The following is a 25,493-nucleotide window of genomic DNA, read 5'->3' as shown; positions in this document are numbered from 1 at the left end:
TGTGTAATCTATGTCTATAAATTAGTGGAAACTTTAAAAAGGGAAAAACACTCATAATAGTTACCTAATTTTATTTTATTTTACTTATACATTATTTAATGATAACTTATTTTAATGTACTTACTGTACATTAAAACAATCTATCTATGTTGAGTGATGAAGTTGTTGCTTACTGAAAATAACTCTTGTCTTCTAACACACTTCAAGTTTTAAATTCTGCGTCTGTTGTACCTTGAACGAATGTTAAATACTAACAAACGTTCTCCAGATATTAAATTTTGTCTGTCTTGCTGGATGGAGTTTGATTCATATGCTTGGTACTAGACAGAGTCGCAGCAAGAAGTGTGCTTTGAATGACCAGAAGTGAGGAGCGAGATTTCAAGGAAAAATGACTATCACACAGCATTTAAACTAAGTCTAACACTATTTTCTATGATCCGATAAGAAAAGGGAATTTTAGAAAACATTTTTTGAGTGACTAGTTAACCAGGGTAAAATTAAATTTGGTGACCAATAAAAGAGGATTATTTTACATTACTGTGAATGAAACCTTGTCGGGACCAAAGAAAAACGACAACTTAAGCGGAGTGACCACTTAAACGGGTGACTACTTATTGAAGTTTTAATGTATGCAGTGATATATTTTTAAATATAGGGATAATGTCGCGACCCCATAAGAAATGCTTCGAGACCCCCTTGGTGCCCGGGTAAAAAGAGGAAAGCGCGCGACGAAAGAAGCGCGCGCTGTTCGTCACGGTAGTCCCTCTACTGGTCGTGTAAACATGCAGATGTTGAATAAATGCGCGAAAATGTTAAATGAGATATGTTCTTGCTTTTCCAACACCGTAAAGATGTTTAGTTACCAGCAATTATTCTGTTTTTTTCCCTTTTTGAGGAGACCCCCAGGCCCCCTCTCGGGCCAGGCCCCGGGGATTTTGCCCCTGCTGCCCTCTCGGCGGCCCTGCCTGTTTGAGAGTAATTTTGGCTAGTCTGTAAAAGTTTAATTGGGCTTCAAAATAAGAAAAAGGTTTGTGTTATTGTTCATGTCGGTAAAAAGTTAAGTTACAAGAAATCTTTTATCTCTTCCCCGTTTAAAGTCTTTTGCAGCTGTTGATTACATACGATTCCCTATGTCTCAAGATGTTCTTCCGATGACTACCAATTTTCATTACTATTACGTTATTCGTGCAGTTCACTGGTTAAGATGACGTTGTTTCAGGTAAATGTGCTGGCTTTCTGCATCTGCGCCAAGGAGTCTATAAAACTGATGAGAAAAAAAGAGGATTCAGATGGCCAGATCATTCACGTAAGCAGGTAAATTATTCTTGTCTTCTTTTCAGTATTCATCTTGATCTGGTTCAAAACCTTTCAGCTGAGCATATCCGACACGATAAGGCAGAAATTTTGTAAATTTCAAATTCAGTATGTTTAATATTTTCTCCAGCTGTTGTAGCAAAAGCTATTATTTTCCACTGTCAGTAAACCAGTCTCGCAGCTGTCAATATCATTTTATTCGGATTATAATCCTCATATATATACACACTAGCGGACAATTGCTAAGGACCGATTCCAATAGGCTATGTAGCGTGTAAAAAAGTAAGTGTAATTCGATGTCAAATGAAATAAACTAATGCCAGAACTTTAGAACATTACAATGACGATAATTTATTGTGCGCTGAAATCCAGAAGGCGTTGAAAAGTGCTCAAACGTCGAAATGGTCATTTTGGGCTGAATACGTAAAAATGAATAAATGTAATTACCGCCCTCAGGCATTCCGGCATAAGATGTCAATATGGCATATGGCTACCATGGAGAACGTTGCAAGCTTCCACACGTCACGTGATGCTTTACACAACATTATCCCACAGCTGTTGGGGTAATTTATCCCGCTCTTCTGTCAGTCACGGATAAGGGTGTTTTTGCTTATTGGAGGGCGTTGTCGACCAGCAACACTGCTCCCCAAAGCATCCCAAACATTTTCAATACGATTCAGATTTATAGAACGTGCTGGCCATCCGATGGGTTGAATATTTTGAGTGATCTAGACACTCCTGTACGGCGATTGTTAATGACATATTACGTTGCCATCCATGCAAACAAATTTATCTCCCGCAACACTACAGAACACGTGAACAGGAGGCAGTAGAACAACATTAATGTATCACTAGACGTCATAGTCTTGTTTGGAAGCACACAAGTGACGTACGGGCATTGATCATAATTCTACCCAAAACATGACACAACTTGTAGGATACTAGTCCTTTTCTTTTATGTTTGCCACTCTCATGCCAGGTTAGTTGTCGTCCACAATTAGACGACAGACTGAAACTGCTTTCATCTGAGAATAGTACACAAGCCCAGTCGACTTCTCTCCAAATGGGATGCTGAAGACATCATTACGAACGAGCAAAACACTGACTTGTATACAATGGGATGTACAAAACAAGCTGACGGGCGTATTGTATTCTTTCTGCAGTTAAACGTCTGGCTACAGTTTTTCGGGATATTTGCTTGCTAGTAGCAACAGGAAACTTCTTTGCTACCTCTGTAGCTGTGTGGCGCTGGTTCCTTTTTGTTGCCAGCACTAAGTACCAATCTTCTGCTGACGTCGTATTGCGTACACGACCTCCCTCGTGACATTTGCTACACATTCCATTTGGTTGAAATGATTTCCAAACTCTAGAAACAATCCTGTGGCTGACGTCGAACACCCTGGCAACATCTAAAATTTTCTGCCTTTCTTCGATGTTGCCAATCACATGGCTACCCATAAAATCATCTAAGGAATGTCGGGAAGACATACCGAAAAATGCCAGTTCGTCAATTGATTCTTTCCCGTCAAACTTTGCTTTTGAACACAATGGTCATCACGCGCTCAATCCTTGTTATCGCTTATCAGCGCTATCATGTGACGAGTAACGTCGTGATTCTAAAATTTGCATACTCACAACACGTCTATGTCCTGAACTTCTGCTAATTTACATATTTCCTCGCCTTCCATTTGGTGGTGGCTAACGCTTCCAGTGCCATCCGTCCTTAGCTATTGTCCACCAGTGTATAATAGTGAATTCACTGATCGAGTGACGCTCTGACATCATAAACAATGAAACTCGCGCCATAGCATGATAATTTGATACTATTTTTTGGCATTGTTTGACATGCAGAGAAATGCTTTATTTTGACAAGGCTGAACTGGATCCGGTTACTTATCTGTTTTACTGGTAAGACTGTCATTTCAGGGGAATAAAGAAACAAAAAAGGGGTCAACAATGAACGCTACCTACTGGAGTTTAGGGTTGTTCCACTGGAGTTAGGATTGAAATTTCAACTATCAAAATATCACCAAACAGGTTATTGCTTTATTCAGTAAATTACCGCCCTATAGCCAGGGCTAAGGCAGAAATACATGAAATACACCGCCAGCTCAGTCAATTCCAGCCGAGGACTGCAGTTTCGTGCTTATTAGCACTCATCAGCCCGGCATAGGACTGACTGAGCTGGAGGTGGAAAACCTCTTAAGGAAGCCAAGAGTGGCAAACAAACTGGCAGCTAATACAGAATTACTTACTGAATATACCTGCCTTTGCCTTCAAAATTCGAGTTGAACCGAACCGTTGTTTCGGTCACTCGTCTGGTCTGCGCTAATTCTATGTTAGCTGCCAGTTTGTTTGGCACTCTTGGCTTCCTTAAGAGGTTTTCCACCTCCAGCTCAGTCAATCCTTTGCCGGGCTGATGAGTGCTAATAAGCACGAAACGGCAGTCCTCGGCTGGAATTGACTGAGCTGGCGGTGTATTTCAGGTTATTGCTTTGTTCAAATGGAGAAGCAATTTTCACCCGTCATACTTAGACGGGCGATATTATAGTATGAAGTACGATATTAATGATTTTGCATATTTTTGTCCGTGAAACATCACGAAAATTTCAGTTTGCATTTTTAAACCAGTAAGTGGTACCATGGCGTACATAATATTCAATTTTGGAGAGGGCCAGTACTGTACCCTCTAGAAGTTGGGCCAATATGACCAAGTTTAGTTCTCCCACCCCACCTTGTTTTCTAGTCAGAAGTTATTGGAGGAAGTAGAGTCAGTGCGAGATTTTCATTTTTTTTTCACTAAATTGAGCACACTTGAAACAGCCGCACTATTCTTCGTCCTTCAAGTTTCTATATTAAGTTCTGTTTATTGTTTTTTCTTAAAGGTAGAAAAGGAAGGAACTCGTAAAACGTGTGATAAGTGTAATACTGAGACATATATATGTGATTTATTGCTTTGCAGGAAATCTTTTTTCCCTGAATGCTATGTAGTGGACTTGGGGACCATATAAAAATTACATTTCGTATTTTTTCACTATTTTTTTTTTCGCTTCAAACTTTTGATATTTTAACTCTGCATAATATTTTGATCATTTTTCAATTGGAAGTTTGCATCTATAGGGCTAACGATGGCGAAAATAAAGGTCTTGCAAGTTGAACGGGGACATGCTGTAATACGTAAACGGGGTTCGTACGCTCCTTCAAAACTCCTCCATTTAGAAAATTTTTTGAAGGGCCCTTCAAACTCCTTCTTTTTGGTTTTAACTCCTTCAAAACTCCTTCTCTTTTAGTTCAAGACTACATAATCTTCCTCTATGAGAGTAACTTAAAATACTTCGATCGACAGCTAACTTCATCACAAGGGTGATTTTAATATAGTATTTATTTTTTCATAAAGATATGATTAAAAAATTGATTATAGTTGAGTCATAAAAGTTGAAGGTGAAAATACTACTAGATGACTAAGACATTTCATATGTGAAGTTAACCATGCTTAAATGATGCTTGGACATTTTATAAAGTTTTATGATGATTGTTATTCCCTCCACCATAGTAGCAAACGTCAGGTTGTCTAATTATTATTTAAATATTTAAAAATACATAAGCAGATCTACCATATTAAGTGGTTGTGTTAAAAAAAACAATTGTTTCGTTTAGTAAATCATAGTTATGATGTAGTAAAAAAGGTCACCCACATGTGATGTCATGTCTTAAGGAGGAGACGGACTCATGAAATAATGACAAGGGGGAGAGAGAGGGGGACAAAAAGTGACATCACAGTTATAACAATATGTTCATGAAAAATATGACGTGTGACAAAAGGAGGAGAAAGGTAAAGTGTGACGAAGGAGGAAGGGGGTCGAATGTGTTTAAAAAAAAAGTGTTATTCCATTGGGCTGTTCCATTTAAGGATAGCCCAAAAGTACTCCTTCAGAATCTCCTTTTTCTCCTTCAAAACTCCTCCAAAACTCCTTCATTTTATTTCTGAAATCGAGTACGACCCCTGGTAAATATAATGCCAAGTTTCACAAAGTTCACTTCTTTCATTCACCGTAACTAAGATTTCCCCCCTCTAAATTGAGTAAAAGTTGCTTGAACCATTCGCGAGTGATAATGCCATTGCTGGTTATTTAACTTCTGCCTGTGGATCACGGTCATTTATATAAATTTTGACTCACACTTTTTCAGTCTGCTTTCCCGCACTTTGTGCCTGGCCGGACCACTGGATGCCGTATCATCGGGACTGCGCTTCTACAGATTTTCCAAATACATGGTTGGAGGCATTATCGAAGATCTGAGGGAAGAATTGAAAGATTTTGAGTTCTCCATTAGAATTGCAGTAAGTTTTTTTTTTTTGAGCAATCACGATTGCTTATTGTTCTCATTTGACTATTTTGATGTGCTATCATTTTATTTTCCCGCCAGCACCCTCTGCAGCATCACCGTCGACCGGGTCCTCACAATGCTGCTCCTATAGCGAAAGCCATCTCCAAGTTGCATCCCTATGCTACACACACGCGCATACATACACAACTACACACACACGCGCACACACACAAATACATACACCTACGCACACATACACAAACACATACACACACAAACACATACACACACTCAAACATATATAGACACCTACACATACATACAGACACCTACACGCACTCACACACCTACACAACTACCCACACACTCATCACACTCATGTCTACACACAACTACCCACACACTCATCAGCCTACACACAACTACCCACACATTCATCACACTCATGTCTACACACAACTACCCACACACTCATCACACTCATGCCTGCACACAGACACAAACACACATGCCTACACACACATAACACACATACACATACCCCCTACACACAAACACACATACCCCCCACACATAAACACACACGCCTACATACACCCACACACTCGTGATTGCAAAAAACATAATTTGAATTCAAGAGGTCAAAATTCAAAATATTATTATTTTTTTTTGAGTAACTGAAATTAAGTAATCCGAAAGGGAGGGATACATTTTCTAAGCGAGCGTTTTAGTCTTAACTGATGGTGGTCAGTCAGAGATATCTCGGGAATTAAATACACTGTTAGTGTGCAGCGTATTCCCCTTTATCAGTGCTCCGCTTTTTGGTGCACCCCCCCTTCCCCAAATACGAGCTCCTCATTGAGTTTTTGGTGCACACTGTTTCCCTGTAGATGTGCATTGTTGCCCTCTTCGTGACCTATTTTGACCTTTTGGTGTGTTTGTTGTCATTTTATAATATATATATATATATATATATATATATCAGTGGCGTGCAGATCAATATTTTTTAGGGGACTAGTTGGTTATGGTAAATTACGATACACAAAAGTAAAAATATTTATAGATATATTATCTTCCCTATTATTATCAACTTCAGTGTTATGCTTCAAAGTTGATGAGCAACATTGCTCACTAAGATGAAAATCTATTCGAGCTTTACCAAAAGTTTTCAACTGAGTAATGGCTTGGTAGCGTCCTTGGGTTTTTTCGTGACGAATCGTTGCCTTGTGGAAATTGCTCATATCTGAAAATCCATTGGCATTCCAGACGCCTTTTTCCTTTTCAAAAAGGACGCAGGGCCAGCAAAATAATTTTTTTCTTGACTTACAAGCAGTCAGCCAATTAACAGTCTCAAAGTAATCTTTCTTAAAATGCCGATTGAAATTTTTTAGCTTCGCAGATATTGCTAGGTCAGGAGTAGGCCTGCTCTGTGAAAGTATTTGAGCTTTCTCTTAGTCAAGTCAAAGCTCCGAACGAACGGTTTGGGCGAACGTCCAGCACGCAGCAATTCTCTTTCGAGCTCCGGGGCAGTCTGTGCTGTTGCGCATGCTCCTCAACTACGTCCAGTTGGGGACTTGTTTTTTCGACCGAGTCCCCTTCCATTATAAAAGAAAAACACAATGGACGCAGGAAATGAACTTTGACTAGTGAATTTGTTGCTTCCTGAAGCTCACATAGAAACCTGTACACTAGGTACGGAAACAAAAATTTATCCGTTGGTTTAAAAAATGCGTGAAATAATCAAGTAAGCTTTCGAGCGAACGCCAAGGATCTAACAAAGCTATATGAGATCTGGGGAACAGGTTCTTAAGAGCTAGTCCCTCGGACAAGTCCATTTAAGACGTCGCACACAGGGGAGAAAGGGAGGGAGGGGCAGTAAAAGTAGCGCTTTCTAATAAACTTGTTTTTCTGCTCACGTTTTTTCTTAATAAATTATTCTGCAAGGTAATTTTTTTGAAGGGGCAAATATTTAAGGGACCAGCCTAGTCCCTCTGGTACATGGGCGGCACGCCACTGATATATATATATATATATATATATATATATATATATATATATATATATATATATATATGGGGGAGTCAGGGAGGGGGTCAGTTGACCCTCTGGCTTTGAAAAATTAATGCTTTTACATATAATTGGGTGTGGTTTTCAGGGGTGCCCACCCATTTAAGAACAAGGGCGAACCCCCCTAAAAATCGCACAGACCCTCTCAAAAGGAAAAAATACCCCTCAAAACAAACCCCCCAATTTCAATGGCGTAGTCTGCGCCATAACCCTCCCCCTCTAGGTGGGGTCCCCTGTGCTTTTTGTTGTTTATCGATAAAACTTGCACTGAACATTTTCCACTTTAAAAAATTCTGAAATGACGATCATGCTCTGTTGCCATTTAAAGAGTTCTTGTTGATCTTTTGGTGCACACTGTTGTTTTTTTGTTACGCTCTTTTAATATTTAGAGACTACCGTTAAGTGGGGCTACTTGGACCCGAAATTTCATACTTTTTGCGAGTTTTACACTGAGTGCTTTGTTAAACCTATAATGTGAACTGATAACCTTGCTTTTACCACTTTTCAGACGTTCTGCTACCATCTAAAGCCTTTTTTAAACAACAATTTTTCTGTCTTTTTCTTTTTTGATTCTGCAGCGTATTATTCCTGGTTTATCGGAAAGTGAACTCTATTATTCGACACTAGAAAACAGCCGCACCAGGGCGCAAATGCTGAGCATGCTCGAGTTTCTCACCCCCGAATGCGTCGCGAAGGCCGTCGAAAACGTTCTGAAGAACCCGGATGAGCTTGGAAATCAAGACGGTCTTCTTTGGCCAAAAGTGAAACGCGAAGACATCGACAAACCTTTTTAAAAAGAGAAATAGTTCACATTTGAATTCTGTATACAGAGCATTATATTTCTTCAAACACACACCGACAGCCCAGTTACGTCATTCAGAGACAAGAGATCCAATCAGTCAGATGTCAGTCATGTCGCCGGGGCTCTCCCTCCCCCTCCCCCCCCCCCAAAAAAAAGAAAAGAAGAAAAGGAAAGAAAAGAAAAGGGGGAAAAGAAGAAAAAAGGGGAAAGAAAAGAAATGGGAGAAAAGAAGAAAAAAAGGGGGGGGGGAAGAGGGAAGAAAAAAATCAAAACTACTTACTAGAAAACAATTAACTCTATTTTTAGTGCCACAACAGCAAAAACCAAAAGAGTACAAATTTTACTTAATCTTTACGTTTTCTCTTATTCGGAGTTTTCCCCCGCTTTTTCTTTCTTCCTTTCTTTTTTTCGTTCTTTTTTTCTTCCTTTTTTTTTGCGTTAGTGTCGCCCCTTCCCCCTAAGGTCCGGCCATCTAGTTTCCAACTAGGCTAACATGGCCTCTCTCTGGGCCTGTTCAGGGATTACAGTTTTGTCCTTGTAAACTCATCAGTCTGGAGTTCAGTCACATCGGGCAAGAGGCACATATCTTCTCACTGAAGTTGGGATCACCTTCAAACTGATGTTGATTAAAGCTATGTAAGAAATTATATGCTCCACGTGGTTACATTGCGTAAAACTTGACAGGGATCCCAAGATTAATAACTCGGGATCTCTATAATTGCGCAATGGGGCTTTACGCGAATGCCTACTGCGCAGATGCATGAGAGCGCCTGAGTTCATATGGCTATAGGCAGTTATGAAGGCATGACTGCAAAAAAATCTCCTGACCGAATAGCGGGATAAATTTATGGCATATCTCTTGACCGCTATTCGGGAAAAAGGGCAAATTGGCTGCCCATCATGTATACTGTTTCCGTGTGTAGAAAATAAATTAGTTTGTGTGTGTTGTGAATGAACGTAGTCTCTTCTATTCTCTCCCTCTCCAAAAGTTGATGCATGTAAAATGTGACAAAGAAGAAGGGGCGAAAAACCTCTTCAAGCTACCAGCAAGACGCAAAGGCGCCCATATGGTGGGGGGGGGGGGGGGGACAAGTGGGGGCTCAAGCCCCCCTAGAAATTACAACTTCCTTGCTTTTAATGCTTTTTTCTTTGCAAAAATCTAAAAACAAATTCTTCTCCAGCCGTTAATGAATAAGTTATTAAAAATGTCAAATTTTAATAGCTCTAATCTGCACTGAAATCAGTTTCCATTGTGAAAATATCCTGCTAAACCATGGGGAAAATATCTGAGCCTAGGGGCGGATCCAGAAATTTTTGTAAGGGGGGTCAAGTTTCAATTGCTTCAGCATGTTATAGCTCCTATGTAAAAAGTGTCAGTTAAGTAGGGGTGGCTATACCCCCAAGAATAATGGTGCACCCCTCATATGAAACGGAGCACCCCTCCCCCAAATGAGATCAAAACCCTTTCAAATTGCATCCCCACCCCTTAAATTTGTCGATACCTGCGCCATGGATCATACTGCTTCTTTTGAAAATGGCCAAAAAACTCAAAATAGCAATATAGCCCAGTAATCAAACTCAGCCAATCCATTGAACTATGACTCGCTTAGAAGAAACGCCTAACAGAAGTAAGAAAGTAAAAAAAAATCAGAAAATTAATTTGAATTTTGACATTTTGAATTCAAATTATGTTTTTCGCAATCACGAGTGTGTGTGTATATGTAGGCGCGTGTGTTTGTGTGTGCGGGTATGTGTTTGTGTGTAGGGGTTATGTGTATGTGTGTGTAGGCATGTGTGTTTGTGTCTGTGTGCTGTCATAAGTGTGTGGGTAGTTGTGTGTATGAATGTGTGTGTGTGTGGGGGGGGGGGGTATGTGTATATGTGTGTAGGCATATGTGCTTGTGTCTGTGTGCAGGCATGAATGTGCGGGTAGTTGTGTGTATGTGTGTGTGTGTATGTTTTTGTGTGTGTATGTGTGGGAGTCTGTATGTATGCGTGTGTGTATGTGTTTGTGTATGTGTGTGTAGGTGTGTGTAGGTGTATGTGTGTGCATGTGTTTGTGTGTGTGTGTGTAGTTGTGTATGTATGGGCGTGTGTGTAGGACATGGATGCAACCTGGAGACGGCTTTCGCTATAGGAGCAGCATCGTGAGGAGCCGGTCGACGGTGATGGTGCGGAGGGTGGCGGTGGGAAAATAAAATGATAGGAACGCCAAAAACAGTCAAATGAGAACAATAAGCAATCGTGATTGCTCAAAAAAAAAAAGTTAACATTTATTCCTGTACTAATTTTTCGGATCTAAAAAATTGAAGTTTAACATCAATCATAGTAAAATTCTTATCACAGAGTTGTCAGCTGACCCTTTGACCCTCCCCTGAATCTGCCCCTGTGAGCCCCCCCCCCCCTTACAATTTTGCATATGGGCGCCCTTGGCAGGACGGTAATCCCAGCTTCAATGAATAGACATCTGACTTCAGATTGGTTGTGATTATTCCGTAGTGATAAGTCCATAACAAACTCTTAACTCCAGTCTCTGGATGTCGTTACTAAGCTGTTGGTATATGCTTGAAGTTCTACCTTTGCCGCAGCTTGACGGCGGTAATTTACAGCTTGCTATATTTTTTCTTTGTTTCCAGCGAACTACAACGAGTTTTTATTTTTCTGTCAAACTACGAAGTTGGGATTAGGTTTGTGGTTTTAAAATTATATAAAGAAAAGGGTGTACTGTTGGGGGTGCCTTTGTCTATCATTGTTAAAATAAATGTGCTTGAAAAAAATGTTTTATTTATTGATAATTTTAGTCGCAATCAATTCCCGGTTATTAAGACATCATGTTGCCAGTCATGTAAAAAAAGAAAGAATAAGAAATATTTAGCTTAGTTAAAATCTCTTTTTATAGTACAGTGGACTTTCTCTATTTTAAACACTCATGAGACCGAAAAATATTGTATAGATTACGAAGGTGTTCATTATAGGAGGGAGACTGGATACTGCATGTAGTATATGCATTCAATTGCGTTAGTGGACTATGTCCAGTACTTTTCCCAGTGTGCTATACCAATTACTGAGATAGTGGTGCTGAATTTTGGATTGGTGACTAGTACAATGAGTAATTCGCACCTCACTAGGACCTAAACGCTTGTATTTATTTATTTCTTTTTTTAATTTAAAAAGTGTAATGTAACATTCAACTATAAAATATTACAAGACAGCTTTCGGTACGATACCTGAAAAAAAAAAATTGAATTTTGACATCTTGAATTCAAATTATGTTTTTCGCAATCACGAGTGCGTGTATGTAGGCGTGTGTGTTTGTGTGTGGGGGTATGTGTGTTTGTGGGTAGGGGTATGTGTATGTAGGCATGTGTGTTTGTGTCTATGCGCTGGCATGAATGTGTGGGTAGTTGTGTGTATGAATGTGCGTGTGGAGGGGGGGGGGGAAGGATATGTGTGTTTGTGTCTGTGTGCAGGCATGAAAGTGTGGCTACTTGTGTGTATGTGTGTGTATGTGTAGGTGTGTGTAGATGTCTGTATGTAAGCGTGTGTGTATGTGTATGCGTGTGTGTGTGTATGTGTTTGTGTGTGTGTGTAGTTGTGTATGTGTAGGACATGGATGCAACCTGGAGACGGCTTTCGCTATAGGAGCAGCATCGTGAAGACCCGGTCGACGGTGATGCTGCAGAGGGTGGCGGTTTGAAAATAAAATGTTGGGACGCCAAAAACAGTCAAGTGAGAACAATAAGCAATCGTAATTGCTCAAAAAAAAAAAAAAAAAAAAACTTTTTTTAAAAAATCTATTTTTGCATTGTTATTATCCAAGTGAAAATGTTTCCGGGTGATTCTCAGCCGCATTTCGCTTGAAAGTACTTTAATGGTCCTGAATTCAACTTGATACAGTGGTTGGATTCTTGAAATATAGTTCAGTGGCAGAAACTTCAGGCTCATATTGCTCACCTGAGTGATTTTATGTGATGCAGTAATATCTAGGAAAATATTTTTTCTTCTTTATATTTCCATTTTCTCTTTAATGCCGTTCAATCATTGTGATTAAACCATGAATGTATTTCAGACTTTCCAATTTGATTCATAAGAATTCACAAGTCCCGGTCGTGAACATGTTCAGTACATAGAGAGGTAATAATTGTTCAGAACATAGGGGTGTTCAAATTAGAGAGTGTTCAGATAGAGGGAGTCCACTGTACTACGTTTGAAGACAATCTTTTAACAGTCACGTCAAAAGGCACACATAAACTTTCTCGTTTTTATTAATAATCAGATTTATGAAAAACTAGCTGTACCTGTACGGCTTTTAGGAGCGTATCCAGAATTTTTTGAAAGGGGGTCAAGTTTCAGTGGTCAGTCTGCTATACCGTTTAAAAAAATCAGTTAAAGGGGGTGACCATCCCCCCAAGGGTGTGGGCATACCCCCTCATATCCTACGACAACCCACCCACCACCAAATGAGATGAAAACCCTTTCAAATCATCCTCTCCACCTAAATTTTTCACCGTTGTTACCTGTGCCATGGATCATATTGCCCCACATTTTCATTAAAATCATATTTCATTGGGCAGGCAGGCCGATCACGTTACACTGTTAAAACCAGGGGTTCCAGACGAGAGAATATATTCCCCCTAAGGTGAAGGCATGGTACCGAAGGGTGCCATACTAGCCAGGAAACGCAGCAGGGGTGCAAAAACAGCAGGCAATCGCAGAATGAATCGTTACGCATGCGCGTTGACTTCGACATTCATTCAACCACTTCAATATGGCGGACGCAGGATAAGTAGCTCGATGTTACGTTCACATTGAATTAAGTAAAATATTGGATTAAAACTCTTCTAGGAATAAAAGTTTCGAGGATTCATCTCCAAAATAACAAGTAAGTACAGCTTTTGATCACTTTGTAGCTTTCAGGGCTTTCAAACATAGTTAAAAGTGTTTTTAAAAGTACGTTTACTGGTTTTTATTGTTTAACGGTTACTGTAGTGCTATCTCCAACATTCAAACCGATACTAAAAATATCTATCATTATTTTCTTGAGTACTCGATAAGCAACGTTTAACCACCACATTATTGACCACAGTAAGATGTAATCAACAAGTGAGATGAAATAATGAAAAAAAAAATGATTCTTGTGCTTCTTAGATTATAAAACAGAATAGCAAGCGGGAAAAAATGAACTAAAAAATAAAACTCGTTCCGTCTAGTGTTTTTTTTTTTTCATTCAAGTGTTTGAATCATTTCCTGTTAGCGGTTATCTAATTGGTGTTATTTTGTGAAGCCGATAATATAGCGTTAGAAATCTCTTTTGGTTTTTAAAAGTGGCGAAAAACTTCTAGTCTTTTAATTTAAATATATTTGTAACAGCTCTTTGATACCAAGTAAAGGGGGTGGATATTTAGTGTTTTATTTATTTTTAATATTACTGAAAAAAAATCATCAATACGCAGAATTTTTGACACGTTTTTAACGGCCCCAGAGTTGATGAGAAACACTGAGTTAGAGCACGATCAGATGAATTAAAGCAACGCTTCTTAACTATGTTGAAAGCTCTGAAATATGATCAAATGCTGTAATTACAAGTTTTAATCTTTTCCAGTGCTTAATTCAATGTGAAAAATGTCTAAAACGTAGAATATCATGAATCAAAACTAGATATATGTAAAAAAAAATAACAACTACACAACTGTATTCAAAAACACACACAATACAGAAGAGGGAGGAGTAGGATCTACAGTAGAAATTAGTAAGGGTGCCATTTTTCTCTCAGAAGGTTCTTTCTGGTCACCCCAGCTGCCTATCTTTTAGAAGGTGCCTGTTTTTCACCCAAAAAAGAGGTGCCATTTCGGCTCCATATTGGGTGTCGCTGGTGAACAAGCTTTTCACCCCTGAAAGGTGCCAAACGCAACCTGTAGTTTTAACAGTGTACTGTATAAAATAGTTGCATAGATTTACATAAACATTTTATGGAACACACAACGTATGGTTTGAAATAGAATAGTGCTGAGGAAAAACATTAAGTTAATTTGAGGTTATTGTTCTTTTGAAAATGAACAAAACCCACATAATAGCAGTAGCCAAAAGTAAACGAACTCAGTCATATCCTTTGGATTATGACGTACTGGGAAGAAAAACCCTACAGAATGAAGCAAAAAAAGGTTAACATTGATTCCATATAATTATGTATTAGTGTTTCATACCTAAAAATTTGAAGTTTGAATAATAATAAAATTCTTGTCACTGAGGGGGGGGGGGGGGGGGTCAGCTGACCCTTTGACCCTCCCCTGAATCCGCCCTTGACGGCATTGCCCATAGTAGAAAATTAAAAGGTCCTTTGGTTCGTTTGTATATTTACAGATAATGGAGGATGAATTTCTCGCCAATTTGCTATGTTCATTTGCTCCCCCACGTTATGGTAATGTGCTCGTCCACGTTACGATACTTTACTCGTCCACGTTATGATAATTTGCTCGTCCACGTTACGATAATTTACTCGGTAAAATGTTCTTAAAAGTGGAATAGAAAAAGAACATAATCGAATTTTTTAAATCGCATACCCCTATCCTACGAACTAATTCTGTGCCAAATTTCATGAAAATCGGCCGAACGGTCAAGGCGCTATATGCGAAACAGACTGCCAGATAGCCCGACAGATATCAGAACAGAGATCCAGACATTTAGCTTTATTATTAGTAAAGAAGATCTTTAAGGGTGATATACAGTTTTTGTTATTTGCTCTTTTCCCCACGTTCTTTGCAGCGAGAGCTGATTCATTCTACCAAAACTGCATCCATTCAGGGATTTTTATTTTTTTGAAGCACTAAATGATCTCTCACTGAAACAGTATTTGAAAGCAGCAGTAATATGAATATTCTCTGTATCACGTGAAGCAAGGACGTAGCCAAGGGGGGGGGGGGTCCATGGGGTCCGGACCCCCCCCTTCGCGAAAGACCACTGCCTGCTTCTTCTCGGTTGTTGCACCTCACGACAACAAAAATTTTCCAAAGAGAGAAATTTTATGAAACCCGGTATTTTCCCCTTAAATATTCCCATTTATCGACAATTTTCCCGCGTCCGAGTCAATTCAGAACACGAGAACCTCGTGAAATAACTGCGGGTTCCCAGTTGCCGCCGGTCTCTTCCTGTGTCGCGAAGAATCCGTCCGAAAACGACGAATTTCTAATTCAACCCAACTGGGTTGTGACCTTGAAATTCAGCCCCTCTCCCTCAGCCCACCAAATTGCCATTGGCAAAGTAATTGAAAACAAACATTCCCCAGTCTCATTGGGGTGGTTTTCTTTCTTTCTTCTTTTCGTTTTGACTCTTTTCCCGTTTGGACTTGATTTCCTAGACACATGGTGCACGAAGGACAGCCAGAGTGAGGTGCATCCCTGGTGAATTAGTAATTGAAATTCCTATTATTTTCTGTTTTAACACACAGTTTTTTTCTACCATGCGCTTATAGGAAACATATCTTGAACAAAATTGTAATCAGAAGAAAATTAAGTGTACATAAACTAGGTAAGTTGTAGTGTTTCCTTTTAAAGTTTTCTTAACAATACGAGCAATTTATGTGTTAATATGTTTTCCCATTTAAAAACTAAGTTCCGACAGCAACGGAAAAAAAATTCTACACATTTCGTGTGATTGAGGATGAGAAAAAATAAATATTAATTATTAATTTATTTTTGAACTTTATATTTTTGGTATGATTTATTTCAGATTCATTTTATATTTTGATTAATAATCTTATTTAAACTTTTAGTTTATTTTTAACAATAATAGATTACTTATCTCCCCGGAAGCTTACAACTTTTAAACTGTAATCCTGAAAAGTTCGTTTTTTTTTTTTTTTTTTTGAACATAAGTGAATAAATAAATTTGAAGTTGATGCAACGAAATTACTTTTCGCTGTACCAAAATTTTATGAAGCGAAGAATGAAATTGAAAATTACTTGAATATTTTACTGTAATCAGTTTATGAAATTGCAAGTTCGGCCATATTAACACATGTAATTTAAAAGTAATTATTAGAAATTCGTACTTTTAAATCTTACTGAAATGTGAGTCTATGGTCCCAAAAGAAGAGCAGCTAGTCATTTTTAACTGAAGAAAAAAATCTTTCTTCGATGTTGTTCCGTTTTTCAAGAAAAGCATATTTGTATTTGTTTCATTGGGATAAATTTTCTGATTAGTATTTACCGCCTTTTTACTGAGGAATTATTTAATAAGCGTCTATGCATCCATCATTAGTAAATTGCGAAGGTAGCATTAAACGTAACAAAAAACGGACATGTGCATTTAACTATAAAATTACTAGGTGAAAGTTTCTGCTATTTACTGCGCATATAATTAAAAAAAGGTCAATGCAAGGTACATTTTCTTGTGTTTTTCACGTCTATATTAGATTTTTTTTAACTCTTAATTTCTTCAAGTTAAAATTATTTGCTATTTCTTGCAATAGAGTATCTTTTACTAACATCACATGAAAGAAAAAAAAAAGTCAATACCTACGTTATAAAATATGATATGCTTTCGAGAATACATGATGATTACAAAATCGCTCCTAGAATGGAAGTTATACCAATTTGAAAATGAAAGAATCAGAAGTGTTATTGTTAGATGAATTTTGGAAGGTAGATTTAAATCATTACTGGATTTTTAACCACAATCATTCTAAGATTTTTTTTACAAAAGATTGTCTTTAGGCTTTTGAACATCAGATGACTGTTGAGCAAAAAATTTACAAACTGAGGCTATAAGAAACCTATAAGTTTTGATTTCAAAAATTGGCTAGCTTTATGCATATTACATATTGTTGGAAATATATCTAATTTAATGCTACTGTATTATCGCAATCGCAAACGGGACGAAGATTACCTTAATGATCAAAATTTGACGTTTGACTCCAAATCATGAAATTTTCGAGTCGAACACTTGCTTACTGCTAATAAAGACAGTAAAGTAACCAAGTTATAATCAAATATTGACACGATAATTCGTAATAGAGTATATTGCCATTTTCCCTGTAGTTGTTTACAATTATATTTTTAATTTGAAAAAGACTGATTTGTACAGAAGTTTTTTTTGTATTGGCAGAATAAACTGAACTCGTGTTTGGTGGTGAGATAGGTGGGTGCGATGCCTCCTCTTGATCTTTTAAATGAAACATCAAATTGAAAACATCAGAGGAAAATCGCCAATAATGTTTAAATCATTCATGACCTTATAAAAAACATTTATAAAAAGCAATCATTTGCATTTTTTCCAAAATGTTTTAAAAATAAAAATACATAGATGCTTAATTTCATTCACCATACATTCCATTACTCGACAGGTAAAAGATCTCTCAGGTATTCGTTTGGCTTGACAAAATTAAACCCCTAGTGCAGTTTCGCACCGAAGAGAGCTCAAGTGTCTCCATCTGGTGGAAACTCGGCATCGAAATTTCCTGTGCAGTCACATCCGCGCCTTAATAGTAGCATTTGAAAGACTAGATGCCATATCGGTGGTTCGCACTAGGTCCGACAAGGCTAAAGCCTCTAACGAAGCCCCATTAGAAAGAAAAAAAAATACCATAACGGATCCTAAGATAGCTTATTTTACCAATTCGTTTTGCAAAAAAATAGTAATAAAGATTTAAAAAAAACGGCAATACGCTTTTTTTTTTTTTTTAATGATTGCAACAAAGGAAGTCTCCATCCATCAAAGAGTTAATAGTTTGTTCAAGTTTTTAAATGATTGTTAGAAATGATAATTAGAAAACGGATAAAATTAGAAACTTCATTCAATTTCGTATAATCAAAAGAATGTTATAAAGTAGATAAATAAAGAACTAGTTCAAGCTTTTTAAATGAAACCTTGCTAATATTTTCGTCGAGAGGGTGGTTGAATTTTGTCAGAAATCTTGTTCAAATCGGACAGGGTGGCGGAATTACGTTATATTGCATTCATAGTTATACATTCGACTCGATAGATATAGATTTCTTTATTTTTTTCAAATAAAATGACTTGTACATATTTTGTTGAAATATATTACAAAGCTTTAATATTTTATTAAACTATTACCTGCGTTTTCCAAGTAATCCATAGAACAGTTTTCTTTTTCCGATTTTCTTTTATTGTGAACTTTTTATTCATAGAGGAATTATATCACTCATTCTCAAAGCATCAGAACAGAGGAAGCTTATGCGATGGAATTTTTCTATCCATGCATGAAAACTTAGTATGGGAAAACTTTTAGTTTAATGTTAATTTTATAAACTGACAATATTTTTTTTGCCACTTAATGTAAAATTTTTGTTAAATAATTTTTTAATAAATGCTCTATCAATTTCAATTATTTAATTAATTTCAGTTAATTATCATATTTTAATAATTAGTTTTAATTGGATTTATTTTTTAACGTAAATATGAGCTACAAATTTTGCTTTAGCATGCCTCCTCTTTTGAAGTTCGTGAAACCTTGGACAACCCCCCTTAACAAAGTTCTAGCTACGTGCCTGCGTGAAGGGCTAAGGAGTGTTATTTATTTACTCCTTTATTGTCCACTAGTGGTACCCGCACGGCTTTGCCCGTAATAGAAAAATCAAAAGGTCTTTTGGTTCGCCTGTATATTTACAAATAATGTATGGTGATTTTTCTCGCCAATTGGCTTGTACCCATGTTACGGTTCCACGTTATGATAATTTCGTGTCTCGCCAATTGGCTTGTGCCCATGTTACGGTTCCACGTTATGATAATTTCGTAATTTACTCGTCCATCTTATGATAATTTTGTCCCTAAAATTGGAATAGAAAAAGAACCACATCGAATTTTCGAAAAATCGCTTCGAGGTGCACACCCCCAGCCTACAAACTAATTCTGTGCCAAATTTCATGAAAATCCGCCGAAAGGTCTAGGCGCTATGCGCGTCACAGAGATCCAGACATCCTACAGACATCCAAACATCCTACAGACATCCAAACATCCTACAGACATCCTCCGGACATCCAGACAGAGAGACTTTCAGCTTTATTATTAGTAAAGATTGTTACTTTTCAGCCTGGAGAATGTGTCCTCTCGAAGGCTTTTTCGTTAATGTATTTTTAAAGTTAATTCGTCTTCATCCCAAAAAGGTGTCTAATGTTCTCTCTCGGCAATTTCAAAACTTGTCCCCAGAGAAGTTTTAGGTTATTTTTAGTCTATTTAAGGAGGAAGGGGTCGCATCATCGTAGAGCAAAAGGATTTTTAGAAAAAAAAAAGAAAGAAAAAAAAGTGTGAAAAGTGAAAAGGTTCGGAAGATCGAAAAGAGTTACTCAAACGCTTGTGGCACCATCTATGTGTAAAGGAGAAAAACATACGTATTTCTCATATTAAATGGTTAGTTTTTAAAACAATGAAAAGTTTGTTATTCTTATTTTTACCGCTGCTTTATATATATGACGGATTCGTGAATAAAAAAAAAAGAAAAGTGACGGATTCGTAAGGTTTTCGATTCATCTTTTTAAGAATGTAAAGCTGTAGCAGTTCGATTTCGTTTTCACACATGTTACAAAATGATATGATAACAAACGACAATATAGGGGAATGTGGGGACAAGTGAAATGGCTAAGATCACTGTATTTTTTTCAAAATAAACAAATCAGAAAATTGTTTTGAAAATTACAAGTACGTAAAGAAAGAACATTGTATATTCTCTACATAGTATAAAATGAAGTCTCCAAAAAGCGTCTGTGTGTTTGTACTCGCAAAACTCGAGAACTACCCGGCCGATTTCGCTGAAATTTTCACAGTTTGTTCCTTTACGTCCTGAAAAGGTTTGCAGACCTGTTCGAAAAAAATTCGATGAGTTTTCTTTTTTTTATTCCAATTTAGGCCCAATTTTCACATAAATTCCCAAATATGGTTGTGAAAAATTACTTGCACGTATTAATATTACATATCGTTGTAAAGGGCAGAAATTTCTGCGTTCTACGCAATTTGTTTCAATGCTTTAGCTTAATTACGGCGGAAGTTATTTGCGTTTTTAGTTCGAATTTTTTTAGGCTTAGTTGAAATTTAGGCACTACTTTCTTCATTAAATCCATTAATAAAAAGTGAAGGAATTGACCCACAGTTTCCTTTTTGACAGCATTGGAAAGAGCTGCTTTTTTTACTCCAGATCTAACTCGACCTAAGTTCGAGAGTTTAACCTTCTATCTCAGTTAGAAAAAAAGTTACAAGCGAATTAAATAAAGTCCAAAAAACCTCATTTCCATTCAGATTGTTAACCATTTTCTTTCGCATTTTAATTCCTAAACGTATTTTATTTAAAATAAAATACGTTAAGTTACGGAAACACAAAATTTCTGTGTTTCGTGTTTCCATGGATACGTTTTTTAAATCCATCTTTTTCGATTTAATTTCCGAAAAGTATTTTAATATCTGTCGTCATTGTTTGGGAGGGAAATTTTGCATGATTTTTTTTTCTTTTAACTAAGCCTCATTGTTGAATATACGTCACTTGACACAATTTTTATTTTCAAGGGCAAAGCCGGGCAACGCAGCTAGTTTTATAATAAAACTTGTGTTGAAACCGTAGGGGCAAAGTGAAAAATAAAATATTTTTCTAATGAAATAATTTCTATTCGATTCTAAAATATAATTGTGATCAAAAAAATCAGCAAATAAAAGGTTGAATGAATAAATGAGAAGATAATGAAACAATAAACGAATAATTAAATGAATAAATCAATTAATATATGAACAAAAATAAATGAGCAAGTAAAAGAATGAATGAATAAGAAAATTAGTGAATGAATGAACAAATAAGTGAATTATTAAATGAAATGAACGAATGTAAATGAATTAATTATTAAATGAAAACGTAAGTGATTTATATTATATGATTGAGTACGTAAATGAAACAACCTATTTCACTTTGCTCCTTCCACTTTGCCCCATATACTCTTGACAATTTTTTACAATTTATTTAAAATACAAAGAAGCTGAATATTAACTGAATTAATACTTCATTGAATATTAGGAGGTCTCAATTTATACACACACACACACACACACACACACACACACACATATATATATATATATATATATATATATATATATATATATATATATATATATATATATATATATATATATATATATATATATATATATATATATATATATATATATATATATATAAAGCAACAACGGTAAAAATAAGAATAACAAATTTTCATTGTTTTAAAAACTAACCATTTAATATGAGAAATATGTATGTTTCTCTCCTTTACACATAGATGGTGCCACAAGCGTTTGAGTAACAGTTTTCGATCTTCCGAACCTTTTCACTTTTCACACTTTTTTTTTCTTTTTTTCTTTTTTTTGCTTTTTCGCTTAATCACTAGAGAAATTTAATAAATAAGTGACAGATGAATAAGTGAAAAGAAAAAAAATAGTTATCACAACATAACAAAAACAAATAAGAGCGTAAGAAAAACGAGGATAAATTTTTCGCGTCAATTCCAAGAAAAGCAAAACCAGATAAACAACTATAAACTAAATAATTTAAATATCATTTAAAAAAGAAAAAAAAAAGAAGAAAAATTTTGAAAGTGATCTTTAGTCATCCGGGAAACTGGGGCCGATGAAGCTAAAGTGATGCCCACCCAGTAAATGTCACAGCAGTTGTGTTCTTATAGAAAACTACCTATCCTGCATATTGTTCACTAATACTGTTGAAATGTACACTAACTTTGCTAAAGGGTGACACAAAGGGAGATGAGCTAAAAAAATTAATCAAGCAACCTGAGAATTTTTTCTTCACTAACCTTCTCTTCCAAACAATTTTTTCTGACAAAGCTGTCTTTATGCGAAAACTCTTCTCTGTCTTTTGACACCATGATTCATTTTATAGTTTGGAGAAATAACTGTTTTTTTTTTCTTGAAAAATAAGAGACAGCTCAATTTTTAATGTTTAAAAACTTTTTCTGCGCAAACTTAAGTGAATTATTAGATCTATTCTTCGGCTCTATTCTTCTGCCTTTATATAGGAGTTTAGTAAGATCTCAGTATGCTGTTCAGTTTTGGTCTCTTTATCTCAGGAAAGATATTTCTGTATTGGGAAGGGTTCAAAGGAGGGTTACTAGACTTGTAAGGGGACTTTCAGATTTAGATTATGATACCAGACTTAATAGGCTAAATATGTATAGCCTGGAGTAAAGGAGAGTCAGAGGGGACATGATTCAGTAGATTAAATTTATGAAAATGAAAGATGTTAATGGGTTAAATTTTTGCACGGAGAGCAGGACGAGGGGTCATTGTTTTAAGCTATTCAAATCTCAGGCTAACCTGGAAATTAGGAAAAATTACTTCTTTAGTTAGGGCCGCGGGCACTTGGAACTGCTTACCGGAAAAGGCGAGCAAGGGGGTGGATAGGTTTAAGAGGGCCGTTGATCTTTATTGAGGACTAGGATTAGCCTAGCTGGGCCTAGAGCCTGTTGCTTGGTCGTCACATTTGAATTTGCATTATTTCTGTCTCCTAAAAATAACAGATTTTGTAAAAAAAAAATACTAAGCCCTTTTCATAATGCACTCAAAAGGACAAAATAACTTTTTTAAGTCAAAAAGGACTATTTCAGTATTCCCGTAGTTTTCAATTATTCCAAGAAAATGACACCACAAACGAAGAAAATTGCGGTTCAAGTACAAGTCATATACAGAATTTCTTTATCATTGATTTCAATCATAAATTTGACTGTTGAAACATGCATATTTTTCTTGATAGGAAAGTTTGTTTCGAAATGACTTGAGCCGCATTTTTCATTGTTTTTGGTGTCATTTTCTTGGAATAATTGAAAACTCCAGGAATACTGAAATTGGGATCTTTGACCCTGATAAGTTACTTTGTCCTTTTGAGTGCATTATGAAATAGAATAATGTTACTATCACGAAACTTCACCTTATATTTCCATATTAATACTCCATACGAAAAGAAAAATAGCCTATGTACGTGTCTCAAATTTTAAGCAATTGGCACTTAATATTAATCCTTCTTCCTCTTTAGGATTTTTTTGTGTGCTAGTTTAATTAGCACCATTTAGATATCAAAGGTTTTCCAAACTAATTTTTGTTTCACAACATACAAGTTACTCGAGATAAAGATCCTAATATATCTCTTTACTTAGCCCTGTTATCGATCATTGCATAGATGAATAATTTGCCGAATACGAAAAATCTTTGTGAGATCTCAGTGATCTCTCGTGACCGCCCATCGGGGCTCCCCACAGTGGGGCGAAAACGCCAAAAAGCGCTTAAAAATGTTTTTAAATCTCTCTCGCTTGCTTGTTTACACAGGCATGTTATTATGGAGTTTTTTCGATTTGTTTGGGTTCAGGATCCAAAGTTCGCAAGTTTACGCAGCTAATTCCTTTTCAGGGTCTTTCTACAGCCCATTTATGACTTATTAATATTAATTTCTAAGAGGACATAAGAGGACATTTTTTTGTAGAGTGTTTTAAAAAAAATAACTTTGAAGCCCCAAGTTTTCGGTACTGATCAAAACCGATTTTCGGTTTGAGAATTCGATTACTCATTTTTTCGTCCTATTACTACCGTTGGACACGAGAGAAATTAAATATACATGCCTTTAATAAGAAAAAAAAATTATAGACTGCTTAAACGCATTTTTTTGTAAATTCCTGCACTCATGGTTCTTCAACTTTCTAAAGGCCCCCATCAGCTTTGTAGTGGACGAAGGGCTGTAAAATTCCAGTTCTGATTGCCTAAAAGGTAGGCCTGTGCAAATTTATTGATCCTCAATTGGTGTAATATAGTAAAAAATTCCACTTATAAGCGTTTTTTGGCGTTTTCGCCCCACTGTGCGCCCCTCAGTGGTGGTTATAACCGCATTCATCATTACAACCAAAAAGCAACCTTCCTATTCCTATTCCTATTCAGAGTCAAAACTGACTACAACTGTATTTATGTCGAGGACTGCATACTAAGTGCCTTGTCTCCATTATTTTATATACCGATAGATGGCAGTACCATCGCCGGATCGAACAGTTAATGAGAATTTAGAACTAGACCAGGAGCTAATAGCTACCTGGTGCTAGCACCCCCAGAGGTATCGTTTCACTTGGAGGACATTGAGACCGCGAGCATATTTAACGTCGCCCAGTCCCCCTTTAATGACGACGGTGGGTCTTCGACCACCGAGGTTCGAACTCAGGACCCTACGGCCCCGAATCCGACACTCTACCGATCGGGCTACCACGGCCCAAAAAGCAACCTTAGCGTGCGCTCTAGTTCTATTGTTACTCTGGCAAGTTCTCACTTCTTCTTCTTCAGGGTATCAGTCCAGGTTTGTCAGAAGACGAAACCGCTTACACGAGTCTCCAAAAGCCTGAGGTTCTGAAGGAGCTGAAGCAAATGGTGGAATGTTTGAGACCGCATCGCATCGCATCGGCTGTGGAATCTGTCCTCAAACTGTCCCGGAAAGATGTCCTCAACAATAGAGACTACGTCGTGCTGCCGAGGTCGACGGAAGATCCACGGAAAAAGATGAAATCGTCGCGTTAATGTTGCTGTCAAGGCCGTAGCCAGGATATTTTTTTTTTTTTTTTCGGGGGAGGGACATGCACGTGGTCGGAGGCAGAAATTGTTCCAGATATGCAATGGGGAAAAATAGCGCTTAAAAATTATGTTTATTATGTTGTTTGCAAAAATTAAACTGAAATGTAATTAAAAAATTAGTTTCTAATAATTATTTTGATTAACTACTTCAAAAATTTCATTATATATTTAGACTCGACAAAATAAGAGAACTAACTGCCTGCACTTATACCGTCTATAATACATGATACAGTGTTTATTACATGTCTACAATTACAAATGCACGCAACAGGGGTTTTTAGAAAAACTTTCGAGCAAGTTAGTGAAAATATTCACAATTGAAAAGCAATCTACAATTGCCGCCTGGAAAAAAAAAAAAAAAACCACCCTTAAAGGC

The 25,493-nt window shown here is 36.9% G+C and overlaps 1 protein-coding gene across 1 annotated transcript; it reads left to right on the top strand.

Moving 5' to 3' along the window:
- Positions 1–1,204: 1,204 nt before the first annotated feature.
- Positions 1,205–25,063, top strand: LOC129235096 (dehydrogenase/reductase SDR family member 11-like). Its single transcript, XM_054868775.1, has 3 exons — positions 1,205–1,314; positions 5,503–5,653; positions 24,833–25,063. The coding sequence occupies exons 1-3, from the start codon at positions 1,205–1,207 to the stop codon at positions 25,061–25,063; spliced, it is 492 nt and encodes a 163-aa protein (XP_054724750.1).
- Positions 25,064–25,493: the final 430 nt, after the last annotated feature.

This window comes from Uloborus diversus, chromosome 2, assembly GCF_026930045.1.
Source record: "Uloborus diversus isolate 005 chromosome 2, Udiv.v.3.1, whole genome shotgun sequence".
In the NCBI taxonomy this organism is placed as follows: domain Eukaryota; kingdom Metazoa; phylum Arthropoda; class Arachnida; order Araneae; family Uloboridae; genus Uloborus; species Uloborus diversus.
This window is presented reverse-complemented; position numbering and strand designations above follow the sequence as displayed.